The sequence below is a fragment of the Saccostrea echinata genome, unplaced genomic scaffold, assembly GCF_033153115.1.
Source record: "Saccostrea echinata isolate AGI-Se365-2 ecotype Australia unplaced genomic scaffold, CSIRO_AGI_Sech_v1 ptg000001l, whole genome shotgun sequence".
NCBI lineage: Eukaryota > Metazoa > Mollusca > Bivalvia > Ostreida > Ostreidae > Saccostrea > Saccostrea echinata.
In genome coordinates this window covers 4,052,384-4,071,859 of record NW_026889750.1, presented here as the reverse complement: position 1 = coordinate 4,071,859, position 19,476 = coordinate 4,052,384, and the positions used below count along the sequence as shown (strand labels likewise).

At 32.7% G+C, this 19,476-nt stretch overlaps 2 protein-coding genes across 2 annotated transcripts in view; both read left to right on the top strand.

The window, feature by feature from the left end:
- Positions 1 to 19,476, top strand: part of LOC133183620 (thioredoxin-like protein 4A) — a 137,697-nt gene that overhangs the window by 92,642 nt on the left and 25,579 nt on the right. The gene's annotated exons all lie outside the window — the stretch shown is intronic.
- On the top strand, positions 2,355 to 3,495 carry LOC133180385 (myeloid differentiation primary response protein MyD88-like). The gene is made up of 3 exons (XM_061314947.1): positions 2,355 to 2,542; positions 2,695 to 2,786; positions 2,953 to 3,495. Exons 1-3 carry the CDS (start codon positions 2,358 to 2,360, stop codon positions 3,231 to 3,233), a joined length of 558 nt encoding a protein of 185 aa, XP_061170931.1. The 5' UTR covers positions 2,355 to 2,357; the 3' UTR covers positions 3,234 to 3,495.

The following is a 19,476-nucleotide window of genomic DNA, read 5'->3' as shown; positions in this document are numbered from 1 at the left end:
TGAAATTTTACTAAGTACATGTATTTTATGACTTTATGAGGTCATGCATATTGTTGACCTGGTAATATTTGGATAGCAGAAAATATCAATATCTTAATTAAGATCCCTTAATTGTAATTGCGAGACAAACATATCTTGTAGTATAATAAAAAGATCCTTTCACTACAAGTTTTTTTTTCTCACTCTTGCAAGTTCTTAAGAGATTTTTTTTTATTTTTGCGTTCATGTTCTGTTATCCAAATACGAATAACGAGACGTAATCAATATATGACCTCATAAAATCGCAATAACTCTCAAGAAGCCAATTAAAATTTCAGATTATGTAGTCATAAACCCACATTTTAATGTACAATTTTAGCAGGTTTAGTCAAGGTAACTTACCGTGAGAAGTCATTAGAGCTATTTCAACCCGACGTGATAACTTTGGCGCATCTCGACAAAAGTTCAATGCATTACTAAGCTGCCATTTACGTATCTTTTGGTGAGATGGCTCTGTACTGATTGCGGTTATTTTAATCTTTTTTTTTTAATTTAGTTTGTATATTGCAGGAAGAAATTACAACTGTTAAGAAAAAATTCTTAATAGATTTAATCATAAGTCCTGGATATAACAGCCTGAAGTCTCCGTTTCATGTTTTTTAATGAATGAAAATTTTAGTATTGTGAGAAAAATACTTGAGTATTCAAATTGTGTTTCTACGGTAATTAAAATAATCTCTAAAAAGATCTGTATAAGTGTTAGGGAAGTTTGTTTCTCTTGATGAAAAAAGTGACCATTGGTTACTATTTCCATGTATCAAGAAGACGATTGTGTACAAGGCGTTTGATAAAGTAATGAATTATTATTGCTAAGTTCTATATTAGTGTGAGGAAAGTTTGTTTCTCTTGATGAGAAAAGTCTCAAAAGGGATCATTAGTTACTGTTTCAATGTATCAAAAATAATGCTCCATTTCTAAGTATGATATGCTATATTAAAACGATTCATCGTTATTTTGACAAATATTTACTGAATGCATGAAACTTTTATTTTCTATAGGAGTTTATTGTGAAGTCGAGTAAGCTTTTCCAATCTTTCCAGAGCAGTTACCTCGATCTTACGTGAGTAAATTTATGTTATCATAATCAGAGTGGTGAAAATATTTCATGACTTCACAAGACATCTATGTTGACTGGAAGTTATATAGATAGCAGAAATGACCCACCATACTCATTACAAAATGTTTAGATAAGCATTGTACAACGATGTTTTGTTTCTTCTATTCTGAACTTAAGTTACCCCACTAGAACTTTACTTCAAGCGGTTCCATCTCATTTTGTAAAATTATTTCAGTTTAATTAAACTGCCAGGATAGCTGGTTTTAAGAATTTGATACATATGCAATATTCGAGTAAAAAAAAATTAACAATTTGTACTCATGCAAGAGTTCAGGCACATAAAACTTCACCTTTTACTAAGTTCTCGAATTCAAGAAACAATACATTGAAAGCCAATGAAATACACAATACAGCGATCAGACCGAATATTTCCTGCTTTTTCCAAATTAACAATATCCGTACTTGCACAACAATCGACGTAAATGTACGGATAAAGACTAATTTTCCTCGTTGTATAAAACAAACATGCACTCCTCTTTTGGAAAGTGCACATTGGAAAATGTACTACCATGTTTAATTATAAACCAGCTCATTCACAACTTATACGGAAACATCCCATTGAATATTTCTATAGCAAAACCGCCGAACCGCATTATCAATAATGTATTCCGTCATAGACGCATTCTGATTGGTCCATGGTGAACTCTCACCTTGTAAATCATTGGCCTTAATGTTGATATTTTCATTGACTTTCTATTTTCCGAAGATGAATACATATATTTTTTTTAATTCAAACACTTAAAATTCGTAATCTATATGTTATATAAGTGATAGTGCATTTAGTGAGTGGATTTATTGTTGAATTTTTTTTACAGAGCGAAATTTGTGGTAAGCTTTCATGAATAACTTTTTTGATATGTATCTTGTGTTTTATAAATATACATAGCATTTTCACTCTGTGATGTTAATATCAAAGCTGTTGATTTTTTTAAATTTAATATATTTTAATATATTTTGCTTGTAAGAAGTTTTACATGTAAGTAGGTGACACTTCGTATCTGTAACTTAGAGAAATAAATCATGTAAAATTAGTGAAATAAACATTTGAATGTAAATTAAGTTCCTTTAGCGACAGGAGATGAAAAATGACACGAGAAATTAACTTAATTAAAGATGTTTCAGTAGGTCATTGCAATGTAAGATTGTCCCTTTTTTGGTTTATATCAATATGGATTTACCAATTATTTTTCCAGTGTTTAAAATGGACGACTTTGAGTATGATGCCTTTGTGGTTTACAATCCCTTCGGAGAGGACCAGCAATTTGTCAATCTTATGACCAGGGTACTCACGTCCCCACCGTACAACCTCAGACTTTATGTACCGTGGTCTGATGAAGCCGAGGAGTCGCTGGAAGCCGTGGCCACTGCAGAAAGTATAGAAAAGAGGTAAAATTTTGTTAATGATTATAAACACCTTGAAAGGTGCTCTTTAATGTTAATTCTTATTTACCGTTTTCATAAACCTTCAATCTAAATAAAGTGTTTCTTTAATATAAATGATATTATAGCATTTTAAGAAAGATGATCAATCGTTGTAGGTGTAAAAAAGTGTTAGTTGTGATATCAGCAGCTTCTCTAGAGAGCGATTTATTCCATTTTCATCTAAAAGTTGCCCATTCTATGTCACCAGGTATATACATTATAAACATTTTCTTCTCAAAGGTTCAACAGTAATTTGATTTATTAGAAAAAACCACATTTTCTTTTGATGTCTAATTATGATGTAATGTATTACAAAAGAAATGATTGATAATCCTGAATAAAATTCATCCGATGGGCACTACTTTTTTGTGCAGGTGCTCGTAGAAGAAAAGTAATCCCTATTCGATTAGATCAAACTGAGGTTCCAGCTGTGATTCGCTTCACCACATCATGTGACTATTACAAAAGAGAACTCCGTGTGTTTGTTTGGGACAGACTCAACGCTGCCTTCACGGACAGTGATTATACATATAAATCTCGAGTCAGAAAAACAGCATCTCTTCCGGAAAAGAGGAAACTTCCGGACCTGATTCCAACCTCATCTCCTTTAAAACGTGTACAGTCTTGGTGGCGATTAAAGGTGTCTGTGATCTAAAATTCTAAAATACCCAATGATCACTAAATTTTAATTATTAGGTTGTAGTTTGATTTATCATATCATATACCACTGCTTATAAAGGATTGTGATTCGACAAAGTTCTGATCTTCAGTCTTTTTTGTTATAACCATGCTTTTGTACATGTATGTGTTAAAGTGTCTTCTACGGCTTATTTATATGCACAATTTATTCTGTGATAATTAATGTATACATCACACTATAATACAATTGTAACCTTTCCAATGTTAAAAAGTTTTCAGGGTCTTGTTTCCCTTTACTTTTGCTTGTATTGCAATAAATATAAAATTTGTTTTCCATGTTTTGAATCACAAATCACTATTTCAAATGACACGATGTGCAATTCAATATGTCAGACTTATACGTAACCTCGGAAACTTTAATGTTAGTTAAGATGCATCATGACTCTTATTTAATGACTGCATGTTCTTGGAATTTTATCCACATCCTCGATACCTGTTTGTAAAGCTAACACCGATTTGTTAATGTTTTAGTTTAAGGTTGGATCGAGGATGTTAAATATCCTATATGAAGTTTTAATTTGCTTTCATTAAATATAATTATAGTACTTATTTACAATGAATAATTCATCAACGTAAGTAAAACTTTAAAATGATTAATGCTTTTTTATCAAATAGATACTAAGAACCGTCAAATGGCCTGACAGAATTAGTGATGACTCAAGATATATTCACATATGATAAATTCTTTATTGCAAGCTCTCTCAGAACACAACGTTAATATTAAATTGATGGGCTATCAATAGGTTTATTGCCCGTTTCCTTCTATTTCTGTGTCTTCCTATGGTTGCAAGCGTTGAAAACAACAGAGCAGACAAAACTATATTTTCAACAAATTAATCAAATAAATCAATAATTGAATGATTAACTGTTTTCCGGAAACTTTTCAGTACAAGTTAATATGACAAGATTGGAGGAAATGTTCTTTTGAAAGATTACTAACTTTGTGCAGTATTTCTTAAACTATTTTTTTCCTTACAATTTATTTGCACCTATGTAAGAATACACCTTTGTATGTATAACTGACACTATTTGTTTATATTAATATCAGCATTGTCTAATGAACACTGCTTTTATGAGGTAACCGCGACCTGACTCTTTCATGAGACAAAAAAGTATGACTGGTGTTAACATAACGTCACTCCACCTTAATATTAATGTTGAAACGAAATAGACTGCTATCGTCATTCATTTACACAATTATCAATCTAAGCAAGTTTAGCACGGAGAAATTCCATTGGTCAGACTTTCTTGTATCTAATTATATCCCCTTTTGTTCTGGTTGTGTTTTATACACTTCTACAAGACTGCATTTGTGTAATGATGGCACATGTACTTATAAACTTTAACTTTTACCTTTATATATGCCTTTCACAATTCAGATATATCTAAATACACGTGAAATTTTTTTTTAGATATATTTGACTTTGTTTAATTAAAAAAAATTAATATTAGGTACATAAGCATTTAAATTGACAAGAATGGGGTAATCAAACTGTTCAAGTGTTCTTGTTTGAGTCAAGGTAAATGAGTCTCTACACAAACACTAAGAAGAGTTCCTTTTATTTTGCTGGTCTTTCTGATATGGCATTTCTCAATGTTTTACATGACTTCTGTTTTGTAGGTTACTGTGGAATCAGGTCGTCTGTGTGGCGCAGTGGTAAGAGCGTCTACTCTAGAGTCGCGGAGTAAGGAGTTGATCCTTACGTTGCGGGTTCGAATCCCACTGTGGGACGTGGAGACCGGTCCTTCGGATGAGACCGTATAAACCGAGGTCCCGTATCGCAGTAGGTGCTGGCACGTAAAAGATCCCTCACTGCTTAATGGCCGTATGTGCCTAGTATAGGACAAAATTTGCAGCTCTCCACCGGCAAGTGGTGGCGTCTCCATATGAGTGAAAAATTCTCGAGAGAGACGTTAAACAACAATCAATCAAACTATGGCATCAGCAATGACTGATGTACGTTGATTTCGTAGGTCATTTTTACCCTTGAATTTATAATCCATAGAACAATACCTTTGCATATGTATATATATTGATTGATTGTATGTTGTTTTACGTTCCGTTCGAGAATTTTTCCGTCAATTAGAGACGTCACCATATACCGTTGAAAGGCCTAAATTTAGACCTTTACTCGGCAGTCAGGTGCATTGAGCAGTGAGAGTTCTTTATCGTGCCAACGCCTACCGTAACAGGGGCTCAGTTTTAAAGGTCTCATCCGAAAGACCCGCAAATTTTATTTCAAAGTGCCGAGCGCTTGGCGAAGGAACAGTTGCTACCAATTCTTATCGACTAACGTCAGTCGCGGCCGTGATTCGAACACCCGACCTTCCGATCACGGAGCAAGCGCTCTGCCGACTTAACTACCGTGGTGACCCCTATGTATATATGTTATCCACGAAATAGCGTTCCCACGAACCAGTCAGATTTTGGTTGCCATCAAACATTACCCCCAGAACTCAAAATGATTCAACAGTATTTAATAATATAATATGAACATCCACGAGTCCTCAGAGCTAGTCATTTTTTGTAAAATATTGTTTAATAGTTAAGAAACAGGGTTGCTGTTCAAAGTACAATTTTTTCTTCGTACTATCTTTAGGACATACATGTAAAAGGTAAAATTTTTCCAAAGATTAGGAATACCACGAAAAGAAAAGGTATGGTAAAGGATGACACCGCGGCTGCTTGACTCATTAATACTCTTGGTGTGTTTGCAATTTTGTCAATAATTATTGTTTAAAATAATACTCTCACTATAAATGAAACTTAACGTTACGTATTTTATATTTAAAGAGAGATCCCCTATGGTCTAATATGTTTGTTTGTTCCTTTCTTTGTTTGCTTTACATCCCTTCGAGAATCTTTAACTCATGTTTGGACGCCACAACTTGCCGCTGGAGGGCTTCAATTTAAGACATTTCTTGGCACTTATGGTAGCAATTGAGCAGTGACTGATCTTTTTCGGTCCAGCACCTACTGCAACACAAGACTTTTTTATTAGTCTCATCCAAAGGACCAGTATCCAAGTCCCACAATAGATGCATAAGATCCATATAAGGATCAACTCTTTACTGCGTGACGTTCTAACCACTGCATCACGTGGGCGACGTTGGCTAACATGACCCTTCGTTTGACTTAAACAACAAAGTACCATTACAATTATCATAACTTGATGACTAAGATTCTTTAATGACAGCTAACCAAAATCCATTATTCAGTACTATTTACAGCATACTCAGAGGCAATAAGAAGATAATAGTTAAGATTTTTTTCGAATAACATTATCGTTGATGAATTTCTATGAGATGTGGGATTAATGCTTTCTAATATATAGATTTATTTCTCATGCCCGATTACATATGACTTGTAGTTTTGCTGTTAAATGTAACAGTTAGAACTATGACTGATTTTTACATCAAGCTATATTATTTGTTTATTCGTTACGTAAGGAGCAAGGATTAGAAGATTTTATATGTATCTCCTTACTAGCAACATAACAAAATGATCGTTTTGAAGATGAACCTTTAAAAAGATCAAGGATGTAAGGCTGTTTTGAGCTCTCAACTGATTGAACATTAAAACATATTGGTATAAGGTTATAACGGTTTGAAATAATTTGTTCATAATTACACTTGGATTAAAACCAAAATTCTTCATGCAGCATATTGTACAAAGGTGATTTATAGACCAGTTTTCCCCATTTCCCTCTTAATTATAAATTTTATATGACATTTTGGTACTTTTTCCCATGAAAATACAGGGCGCGAGCAAGATTATATAAAACGGTGCTTGTGATACAAGTGAATGAAATGTCAACTAGGCAGAAAACGTACGTCGATAAATATCGACAATTCCAGTTTTAACCGCGAATTGATCTATTAAGTGACTTAAACTCCATCTTCTTTTCTCAAAAAGAATCGCTTTGTTAAATATCCTTACCGTGTTCTGTGCTTTTTCAATTTAACCATAATATATAACAAACATTAAAACTGTCAGAAAATCAACTGCGAATAGTGTAAATATCGCTTTTTTATCGCGAGATCTTTACTTTGTGTAATTACGCGAGACCATATACTCGAGAGAATTTCATTCTGGCGTATATTTGTTTTATGAAATATTAAATACAAAAATTACCAAAATTCATGAAAAAAAAATGGCTCACTTATAAATACCAGATAATTTTCTCGCTAAAATAAAATGTCGCAAAACTTTCGCGATCTGCAAACGATGTACCAGTACCTAATATATGGAAGCGGCCAGTCTGCTTCCTAAAAGTATATAGCAAAAAATCAGATGTATTAATACCATGTTAGTTTTGCAAGTTTATCTTATTTTGTATTCTTTGCAAAGCCGTTTTGATTAAGAAATTAAAAAGTCATATTTTCATAAATCATTCAATGTCTGATTTTTATGAGGGAACTTAGTTAATCAAATTTTTCAAATGAATGAAAAGTTAATATTAAGGAATCGTGGAGTTTTATTAGTCCTGAAATAGCAACTTAATAATACAATCTGGAAATAAGGTCATAATGAATATTAATTTAAACATTCGAATTCTGCAATTTTAAACAAGCATTTGCACTGGAGTTTCCGTATGATTGTGTACGTGCCTTCCGTTCTATAATAGTGCAGCATGACAAGCACATCTTTAGACATGACATCCTTATGATTCCGTTTATAAATTTTGTAATAGTATATAAGACGAAAAACACAGAATATGATGAGAGGAGGAGAGAAATTCGCCTTTTCCAAAACATTCCTAGTGACGTTAAAAATTCGTTGGCTGTGCGACCGTGTTTGAATGTGGAGCATTTATGGTAAATATGCTCTTCTTTGCAATGTCTGGGCTTTTTTTTTTTTTGGGGGGGGGGGGGGGTTTACTTCTTGGCAGTGACCTTTTAATTGTACATGTGACAATAAACTGCATTTGTTGAAAACAGATTTGTTTTTGTTGTTCTTGTTTGGATTTTCTAGGAATAATAAGGAATTTCCTTTAAAACTTATTCTGAATAAATAATGTCTGAGAGTATTGAATCCGAAATGAAATCACGTGACTTACGCGAAAATGTCCAATATTCATCAGTTCATTAGTTCTACTTTATACTTTGCTGTAATACATATACATAATAGTTTGCTCACGACAAAAGTGCTACTAATAAAAAGTACATTGTATTTTTCCGTCGGAATGCTAACGAAGGGGGTTAACATTTTGCCAACCACTAATGACAATTAGAAATATTTCATTTTCCTTGCAGAGTGTGCATTTTTCCTTCATTTTAACATAGTATTTTTTTAGCGAGAAATAATACTTCACATAAATAATTCAGTGCCTTCTTTTTTTCTCCTTGTGATTTAAATTCTCATTTTTCTTTTTATATTTTAATGAGGAAAGGGTCAAATCCCTCTACTCCTCTCTGAACAATAAAACTTGGTAACAATCTCCATTCTCCCATATCAATCAGCTGACGGACAATTTTTCATTATCAATTCAAACCTTTTTTTCATTTCTATTTGCTAAATTTGATACTGGAAACCTCTGCAAATACCAAATCCAATTTTCGGCGTATTAGAGAGCTCTAATGATAACAACGCCTTGATGAATGTCTTGGCTTTTGCAAAATTTTGCATATGACCGCAACCATTTGGCAAAATAATTTGTAATCCCTGTGGCCTTGTCGCTTTCTTGTCAATAGAGTTGCTTGTTAATTTTGACAGATGCCCTCATTATTACATCGCGCTTAAATTACTGTTAATCAACGGTTGGCGTGCATAATATAGAAAGAATAAATTACAGTCCTCGAAATAATTTAAATTAAATAAATTAAATTCATGCAATAACTGCAGACATAAGGAATCGGGCGCTTAAGGTACATTTCCGATGGATATGAGTTTTTTGGGACAACTAAATTTTTAAATCAATGCCATATGAATATTTTTCAAATCTTCATGCTGGTCAGGATTCCTGAGATACACGAAAATAAAAAATGTATTTAACAATAGAGTTTTTTTTAAATGTCATTTTCAATAACACAACGAACTATATTAGGCGGTAAACAAATCAAAAGTCGTTTTCAGTTTGTTGCCTCTGGACATTCTATTAACAAATTTAAGAATATGTTATTGGTGTATTTTTCTTTGATAATTTTATAAAAATTAATAGATCAAAACACATCAAGAGAACAACAAAACATGCACTTTTGGGGGGGTGTGGGGCATACAACTCTATGTATTACAATGTATTTTACTTTATTTTATTTTTGTCATGAGTTTGTTTAAGCAATGCCTGACTAAGACATAATTCGATAGTGACAATTCCTTAGTTGACAGTAATAGTATTAATACTAGTGATCGCTGTTTGTCGCCATATCTGAGTGATTGACTACTGTTGGAACACGAGTGTGGCATATCTCTGCCCCCTACATGCATGATAAATTGTGTTAGCATGCAACATAATTATGCTGACATGCTACTTATTAATGTCAACATGCAAAATGATTGTGTTGACATGCAAGTTACCTATCTCTTTAAAGTACTTAATAAAATCTAATTTTAATGTTGGTAAACTTACATACTAACGCCATTATATGATATCATACAGCAAGATGCGCCAGGATTATGTTGACATGCGACTTATTTATGTTAGCATGCGAGATAATTAAGTAGACATGCAAGACATTTATGTCAACATGGAAGATAATCATGTTCACATGAGAGTTAATTATGTCAACATGCGAAATATGTATGTTGACATACAACTTATTATCTTGCATGTTGACATAAATATCTTGCATGTTAAAATATAACTCGTATGTTGACTTAATTAGGTCGCATGTTAACATAAATAAATTGCATGTTGACATTAATTAGTTGCATGTGACATAAATAAGATGCATGTTAACAAAATTATCTCGCATGTTGACATAAATAAGTAGCATGTCTACATAATTATGTTACACATCAGTTAGTCGCATGTTAACATAATTATCTTGCAAGTTAACATAATTATCTTGCAACTTAGTATAAATAAGTCGCATGTCAACATAATTCTGTTGTATCCTGCTAGTATGATGTCGTATACTGGCGTTAGTAAGTAAGTTTACCAACTTTAAAATTAGATTCTCTATCTATCGTATTTCCCCGTGTGAACAATTTCTAAATCGAGGTAAGTTAACAAACAAGTTGATGAAACAAGAATATCACCAGTCTCGTTTAAGCCGTCATTTCGTAAGTTCTATGGTCGATACAATGACCTAGTCAGCAAATACAATTTATCATTAAATTAAATGCTGACTGATGTTTTTCATACTAATTGTTAGGCCATTATTTACACACTGAAGTGTCAACGGATTTAAATTTCCCGTTATTTCCCGTTCATGACAAGGACCACGCGGCGGGTGTGACCGGTTTGCAGAGGATGCTCACTCCTCCATGGCACCTGATCCCACCTCTGATGTTTTAGAGGTCCTTGTTTGCTCTGCTCCCAAATTTGTTTTGTTTAATGGACTTTTAGCTTGAATACATAATCATTATGCATGTAGACATAAGTATCTTGCATGTTGACACACTTTTTTCGCACGGTAATATAATTTATCCTGCATGTAGGGGGCAGAAATATGCCGCCATGCAATTTGAAACCAAATTCAGAATTACTGAAATAATACTTACCTTTGTCAACTAAGTAACAGAATTTCTAACCGGAGTGGGTGGACCAGTCGTCGAATTTTTTTTAACTCTGAGATACCCTAAAGAGACCTCCTCACATGTTACATGACGTCATCTAGCCCGATCTTTTTCATACCTGACTGATGAATATAGGGAGAGTTTGTCTCAAAAAAAACTTTAGTGATAATCTTAACATTGTTTCCAGATTGGAACATTTTATCTGGGTGTTTGAATGAAATAAATGAATGCTTGGAATTCGGATATAAATTTCAGTTTTGAACGTTTCATGAAATATGTCTGCGTGTCAACAACCAGGTCAAACCTACATGAACTTTTGATATAAAAGTACATTTTTCGAATTAATGATTTTTAAAATCAAAATTTATGTTATTCATTTGTTGTATGACACAAGAACAATTACTTATTCAGCAAAGGCCTTCAACTGTTTTAGCATTTGGTTATTAGTACTGGAAGCTTTTCCATTGTATATACCTTTCATTCTGATTTCTGAATATTTTAACACAGTAACACGTATATCTGCTTATAGAGTTATTTTTTTTTAAATTTACAAAATTCACTTTGAATTATCTCGTTTGTTTGAACATTGTACAGTCTCAAATACATGGTGAATTAAATAAATTAGTCTTTTATGTAAAATAAAACGTCTTAACTTATCTAAAACAGTCTGTTGATTGATTGATTGTATGTTGTTTTTCGTCCCGTTCGAGAATTTTTCACTCATATAGAGACATCTCCATAGACCGGGAAAGGGCTTCAGAATATTCTTTGCACTCAGGGCTATTGAGCATTGAGGAATCCTTATCGTGCCAACGCCTACAGTGGCAAGGGACCTCGGTTTTTAGGTTCTCATTCGAAAAACCCGCAACTTTCACTTCAAAGTGCCGAGCGCTTGGCGAAGGAACAGTTGCTATCTATTTTTTATCGACTTAGGTCAGTCATGAATGGGTTTGAACCCAAGAGCTTCTGATCACGAAGCGAGCGCTCTGCCGACTGAGCTACCGTGACGGCGACGGTAAAATAGTCTGACTTTAGTGGAATGTTATCCGCCGGATGTTTTTATAGTATGTATATTGATCAATTGCAGACTCTTTCTCCTGTTTAGCTTCCAGGTTCCTAAGACATCTACTGGTCTATGCTGCTGATCTTTTGTTATACTATGAAATCACATATTATCATGGAGTCAAAATTCGAGGTGGTTTGAGGAAATTTGGTTATTGGGGACTTGGTTAGAGAAGCTTTGAATTGATATCTATAATTTCAGGATTTGTGGTGAACATAAATTCATGGGTCTGTTTATACCACGAAAATAACGAAAAGTAAATCTAATGAAACCCCAATAAAATTAGTGAAGAAATATGGAGATAACGAAAAGTAATTAAGCTCAAAAGTTCATTGAAACAGTACAAATCGGGAGCGGAGCAAATACGGTATTCTAAAAGCATCAGAGGTGGGATCAGGTGCCATGGAGGAGTAAGCATCCCCTGTAGACCGGTCACAACCGCCTTGTGCTCTATGTCATAATCGGGCAACCGTTGACAATACAGTATGTAATTAATGGCCTAACAATTAGTATGAAAAACGTCAGTAAACATTCGACTTAATGAACGATTGTATTTGCTAGCAAGGTCATTGTCTCGACCATAGAACTTCGCAGCTCTGCTAAGGCTGCTTAAAGGGGGCGGGGCCTAATTTATACGGGAAAAGTTTACTGTGACATCACACAAATATAGCAATTCCTCACAATAACGGAAAATGAAATAATTTGCGAATCTAAACTGCATAAGAGTAATGAACTACATCAAAACTTACCACTGCATTCATTTTTGTCGCTAGTTAAATCCCACACAGCAAGATATAAACAAGTCACTGATCGCAATGCACTTGTCGACATGACGTCATCATGGTAAAGTTTGACGCATTTTATGTGCAGTGAGAGGCGGATCAAGTAATTTATTCACAGTGGAAAATGCATTTTATTATTAAACAGAATATTATTTGAAAATCTTAGTTAGACCATTAATACAAATCTGAAACGTTTGTTTAGTGCCATTATTTAAAAAATATCGAGAGAATGTATTGAATTAATTCTACCGTGTTTTTGTCTACACTGTGTGCATGTTTCACGCCGAGGTGCCTCAATAAATCGCCTTTTCGCAAGGGCATACACTTAATAGATCTTTACCATTTTTTGAATACACATAATGGACATTTTCCTTAACTTGAAAAGTGCTGCTGCTTTCCTGAAATCGATAGCATAACTTAATAAATACATAAAATACTTGGTAAAGGTCACACATATTTCGACATTAGCAAGATAACTTGAAATTTAAACTAATAAAATGCGAATTCTATTTTAAGCAGCAGCACTTTCCATAAACTACAAGTTATGTAGAAACAATCTATTACTTTAATTTTTAATTTTAACTAGGGTATGCCCTTGCGATATTGAAATTTGTTTGTGACCTACATACAATACACATTACATGCATTTATCACGTGACCATCAAATAACGTGACCAAACCAAATTCAGTACAGAGCGGGGTATACAATATTATTTCAAAAAATGTTAAAGTCATAAGATAATATACTACCTTTATAAAATTAAAATTCATTTTAAAAAGGTATGTATGTATGCACGTTTATATTCTGTTGATTTCTTCAAAGTACGCCTTAACGGTGCTGCGTTGCGAAATGTTGACTTCAAGCGTGACTGTTGATACCCTTGTTTCATTAACTAGTTTGTCAACAGCTTGGTTCGTTTTCAATTTTTTCTACGTAGAGCACGCTCTTGCGTATCGAATCATCTGGGAGACATAAACTCTATATGCAGGTAATAAGTTGATGCATAAATAAGTGAAGTTGACGATAGAAAAGTTGAAGTCATCACGTTTATCATAAAGTTTTGTTGTTAGGTTATCATTAACGTCTTTTTCTATTAAAAAAAATCCAAATATGAAACAGATGTGTCAGACTATGTAGTATCTTTTTTTAAGTTCACTGGGACATATTGAGTCGACATATGAATGGAAATAACTCTATTGTTTATTGATAATATGTCCTCCTTATATCTAAATGTCGAGTTGAAGGCAACAGTAAATGTTTTCGTTTTTTCCTGTAGAAGTTTTTGAATGAATTCTGCTTCATATGAATATAAAAGTAGGTCTACTAATAAAGGTTCATAAGAAAATGTTTCAGAAGAATAGTTTCATGCCGTTTTGAATAACCGTATTGCAATTGACTGAGATGGGAATATGGCAAAAATTGCACAGTTAAGTTTGACAAAACTTTTGAGAGAGAACATGTATGGGAAACCTTATTAGTATATCAAAACATATATTATATTGCAGATTATTTTCATTAATATCTTTTTAAAAGAGGGAAAATACTCAAATCAAGGGTTTTAGATTAAGGCCTGGACGCAGTTTTAAATTCTCTTTACCATATCAAAATCAATCAATGAAATTCCATGATTAGTAAAATACCTTTAAAGTGTCTCGAGTAAAAAAAAAATTAAGTAGCTGAAGAAGGAAGATAATCGTTTTCCTGCTTCAACTATGATTTACCACAGCCCATAAAAATATTTCTTATTATGTATTCCAAAAGTAAATTTGTTCTTTTATTTGATTATATTAATGGTCATTAATTTGTGCATGAAAGACATTTAAGACACAATATTTCTCTTCTATCTCTGAAGAACAATTAATAATTATGTTTGTTTTCGAAATAGTTTAATTCATATTCCATTAAGATAGCTAATGGAATACTACTAAATCTTTTTTTTCCTTGCCAAGGGCTTCAATCTCTGACTGATTTTTATCAAATAATGCCTTGGCTTGCATTACAAAATGTCACTGCACATCCTTTCTTAGAAGTCCTTTCTCTATATCTTTTGAACATGTAGCATTTCATATGCACTGATCATGAAAGTCTGTTAATATGAATAAATGCCATTTCCTGATATACGCTTTCTGATTGAACAGTCAGGCAAATAAATCTATTGTACTTGTTTTGTGTACAGAGCAGAATCTAACGTTCTGAAAACTATGTCGTTAACATGAACTGATTACTTTGAAGATCATAAGCTTAAGCATAAAAGTATATTCCTGTGATAAAAGTATATCAAGGTACAAGCACTATTACTCTGGATAGGCTGATATGATTCAGTCCTTCAACTTCAACTATGGTATTACATATTTTTTGTCATATATTTCAACACTGGAATAATTTTGAACAAATTTCTCTTAATTCTAATTTTTTATTAAAAGGTATTTTGCAAGAAGTGTAATATTTCACTTATCACACCCGCAAGCATTTCTGCGTCAGAAAAAGATAAACAATGTGTTTTTGAACATCCAGTATGCATCTCAGGAAGTGGCCTTGGAAAAAGGAATGAACGTGATAATATTTTCAGAAACATTTACAATATGCATATTACGTAAAATATCCTATTCACAGTTATCGAAATTGTTGAATAAAATGAGGGAAACAGAAAAAGTTTCTTTTCTATAAATGAAACTACTGGTTCGTTCTTATTAGTAAATTACTGATGTATATTGTAATAAGTTGATAATTTAAGGGACATGTTAAGCTGTCAGATCTTTCTTTTTTTTAATTTGAGATTCCTTTCGGAAATACATGTCACCAATATCCTAAATTTCCGTTACCAAACCCCTTCTCACATGCTTTACTCCAGACCAACCAAGAATACAAACGAAACACTCTTTCGAGTAGATTAAAACTACATTTCATTATTAATGTACCAAACCCATGAACCAATTTCACATTATTGGAGAGGTTATGCAATTCTCTATACAGCAAACTCAGGTGTGCATGATCTCATAACTGAACGACAATCAACGGTGCGATATCTTGATGTATTAAATAAACTTAAGGTTTACTGCAAAAGAATAATCATTATGTAAAGAGATAATGCATCTGTTTAAAATCCGTATGAATTATTTATTATTATTATTATTATTATTTTTCCTTTTTATGAAAAAAAAGGGTGCTTCAATAATATGCCCAGTCTTTGGATGTCTATATTTTTGCACAATAAAAATAAAGTCTTGATGATATCATGAAAAGTCGGATAGTCAAGTTTTAAAGATGAATGATAAAATAAGCCTCTCTATAGATACTGTTTAACCATAATATACAAACGGAAAATAAATTGCCAATACTAGTGAATGGGATTTTGAAGAAAAAATGTACCCAGATTAGAGGAATCTTTTATATTGAATGGTGTTCAAATTTGAGCAATATGGGACTTCAGATAATAAATGAGTCTGGTGACTGAAAAACACAACAGCCATTTGAAACACCTTATTAAATGACATTAAATCAAGAACTGCTTCTGAGGTCCATTTTTGAAAACGACTGTCTTCAGAATAAATAATCCAGCTTTATTTAAATTTTAAAACAACATGGTTATTTTCTTTATGGCACCTGATCCCACCTCTGATGTTTGGAGGTCCGTGTTTGCTCTGCTCCTATTTTGTATTGATTAATGGACTTTTGAGCTTGAATACTGTTCGTTATCGCCATATATTTCATCTTTACATTTTTGTAAAATTTCCTTCCATAAATACCGAATAACATTTTTTTGAAACTTCAAAATGGGATATGGTTGCTGAAGCACCCTATATTACACATTTTTATGTCAATCTATCTCTTTCCAAGATCTGTTTTATATCCTTTGTATACCAGGGCAAAGGACAAGGTATGGTAATTGCTGAATTTGGCCCCTGATTTGGTGTAAAAATCAAAACATAGTTAAAATTGGGATAGTTTGTAGTTAAGAACTTTAAATGTTGCTTGTTTTAAAACCAGTACTAATTTTTATTCAGAGAGTACAGGTGGGGGGGGGGGCTACAAAAGTGCGCCAAAGTAGGACATCGTACCAAATTTCCTGCATTCTGATGGAATTTCGTCAAATTTGAGATACTTTTCACTTCGGGAAACACAAAGCATAAGCTTGCCTATCCGAGATTTTTATACACAAGATGCACCTGATACTAGTGCATGAAATATATATAATTGGTAGATAAACAAGCTTGTGCGCTGTGTTTTCTGAAACAAAATGTGCTATAAAATTGATGAAAATTTACATAAATATGAGAAAATTTGGAAATTGGCATAGTTTGTGACCTTCCCGTGACCTTTGTGTACCCCATAATTTGAATCAATACTCTCATTTTGTAAGAGGGAAGACGACTGGTTTCTGATGATGAATTATTGCATCGTTCTTAAAGACACCACAAAAGAGGGGCCAAGAATGGGTCTTAGCCTATCTTGTTCTTTGAATCGTTTTAACGAAAGAAAGAAATGGAGAAAAATAAGTCAAAACAAAGTTGATTTCAGTTCCAAAAATGTCCATTATACATCTTAACAGCTATTACAAAAGTGTTATTTTTATGTCGAAAAATCTCATCAATCTTGTTGTCTTCAATATTTTACGCTTGAAGAAACAATAGTTTCAACAATAAAGAATTACTCGGAGTAATTTAAATGCGGGATGAAAATTGAAAGTAACTTCAAGTTCATTCACTTTAAGCTGTTCTCGCTAATACATTGTAATAGAGCCCTTTCTTCTTTGTTATTACCAAAGTGTTCATTCGAGTGATTTCTTTTCACATATTCAAGTAACCACAATACATTGATATGTAACATTTTAAAAGATCTTTGCTTAAGAAATCGTATCAGTCCTTTAAGCTTAACCATTATTTCCACCCAAAAAATTATAATAGCATACATTTCGCCTCATACGTTACGGTATATTCGCAATTTAATTTCAAAATGTGCAATTTAAAGTATTTTTGAATTCTCTATGACAGCAAGAATTTTAAGAGTTCAATATATCTTCAATAAAGGCTTCACATAAAGTTTGAAAAATTAAACTATATTTAAAAATTCAAGATTAGGCTAACCATACAATACTGTGAAGATACATGTACTTGTATGCCTGTAACGAAAAATATACAAAATCAGAAAGGTAAGTAACTCTTATCTGGACAGAAATGTTAAACGAATGTAAGAGTTGTCTTTCGTAACCAAGTTATATCTGTTTATGCTTGTGATAATTAAATAAATATACTATGTTTTAATTGTTTACAATTTCTAGATCAATTCTGATGTACACAGAAATGGAATAATTTCGGCTTAAAAGAAGAAACTGATGTTTGAAAATGACATGATAGAACTGTTTCACAATGACTGAGATTTGCATGATATCAGTCGTTCATTAGTACAAGTAAATGAACACTTGGGGTTATCTGTTTTGAATCTTACAGATATATCTTATTTTTATTACAAAAAATCATTTTCCATTTTTTTCCCACCAAAACAATTGATTTGTTGATATAATCAAATTTTCAAAATTCCTTGCATACCAAGAAATTATGTTTTCTACACATACATACTGTATCGAGTAGTATGCGAGGATTTTATTTTGAGAAAAAATGACAATAAAATGATTTATGTGGTAAGTATATATATAGGTCATAGGCTAACTTTAATTTGCCTCAGAAAAACACATGTAGAATGAAATATGGAGATAACAAACAGTATTCAATTTAAAGACTCTTGAAACAACACATATTGAGAGCAGAGTAAATACGGACCTCCAAAAAACATCAGAGGTGGGATCAGCTGCCATGGAGGAGTGAGCATTCCCTGCCGACCGGTCACACCAGCCGTGTGCTCCTTGTCATGATCGGAAAATAACGGGAAAACCTGTCGACAATTCAGTGTGTTAATAATGGCCTAACAATTAGTATGAAAAACGTCAGCATATGACTTAATGATAGATTGTATTTGCTGACAAGGTCATTGCATCGACTATAGAACTTACGAAATAATAATAACTTTAAACGAGACTGGTGATATTCTTGTTTCATCAACTTGTTTGTCAATAATTTACATCGTTTTAAAAAATATTCATACTTAGAATATTCTCTTGCGTATCGAATCAACTGAGAGATATACACTCCATATGCAGGTGATTAGGGTATATTGCTGCATAAGTAAGGGAAATTGACGATTGAAAAGTAAAAATCATCATATTAATCATAAAGCTCAGTTGCTAGATTACCATTAACGTTTTTTTTTCCAGTAAAATATCCAAATATGAAACAGATGTGTCATACCCTGTGGTATCTTTTATTTCAAGCTCAGTGGGATATATCGGGTCGACATATGAATGGAAATAACTATTGTTAATTAATATTCGTTAAAATAACGTTATATTCTATCATTTTATTAATGTGTTTTATTCATTGAGATATATGTTATACATTTAAAGAAAAAATAATGAATCGCTATCACAAATTCTCAGACATTTATCATATACAACAACTCCAAAATCGATTTTCATCGAAAAATACAACATTGTTGTACATATAGAAGATGTTCGTAGTTAAAGAAAATAATAATTAGAGAAACTGTTAAAGAGTATTGAGATGATTTTTTAAAAACGAAATAGTGCATGCAGACTTTTTTTAACCCCTTTCAGTTTTA

Coding starts and splice junctions, on each gene's coding strand:
- LOC133180385 (XM_061314947.1), top strand. CDS start 2,358: ATGGACGACTTTGAGTATGATGCCTTTGTGGTTTACAATCCCTTCGGA. Junction 2,543..2,694: donor GCAGAAAGTATAGAAAAGAG/GTAAAATTTTGT, acceptor CAATCGTTGTAG/GTGTAAAAAAGTGTTAGTTG. Junction 2,787..2,952: donor TGCCCATTCTATGTCACCAG/GTATATACATTA, acceptor TTTTTTGTGCAG/GTGCTCGTAGAAGAAAAGTA.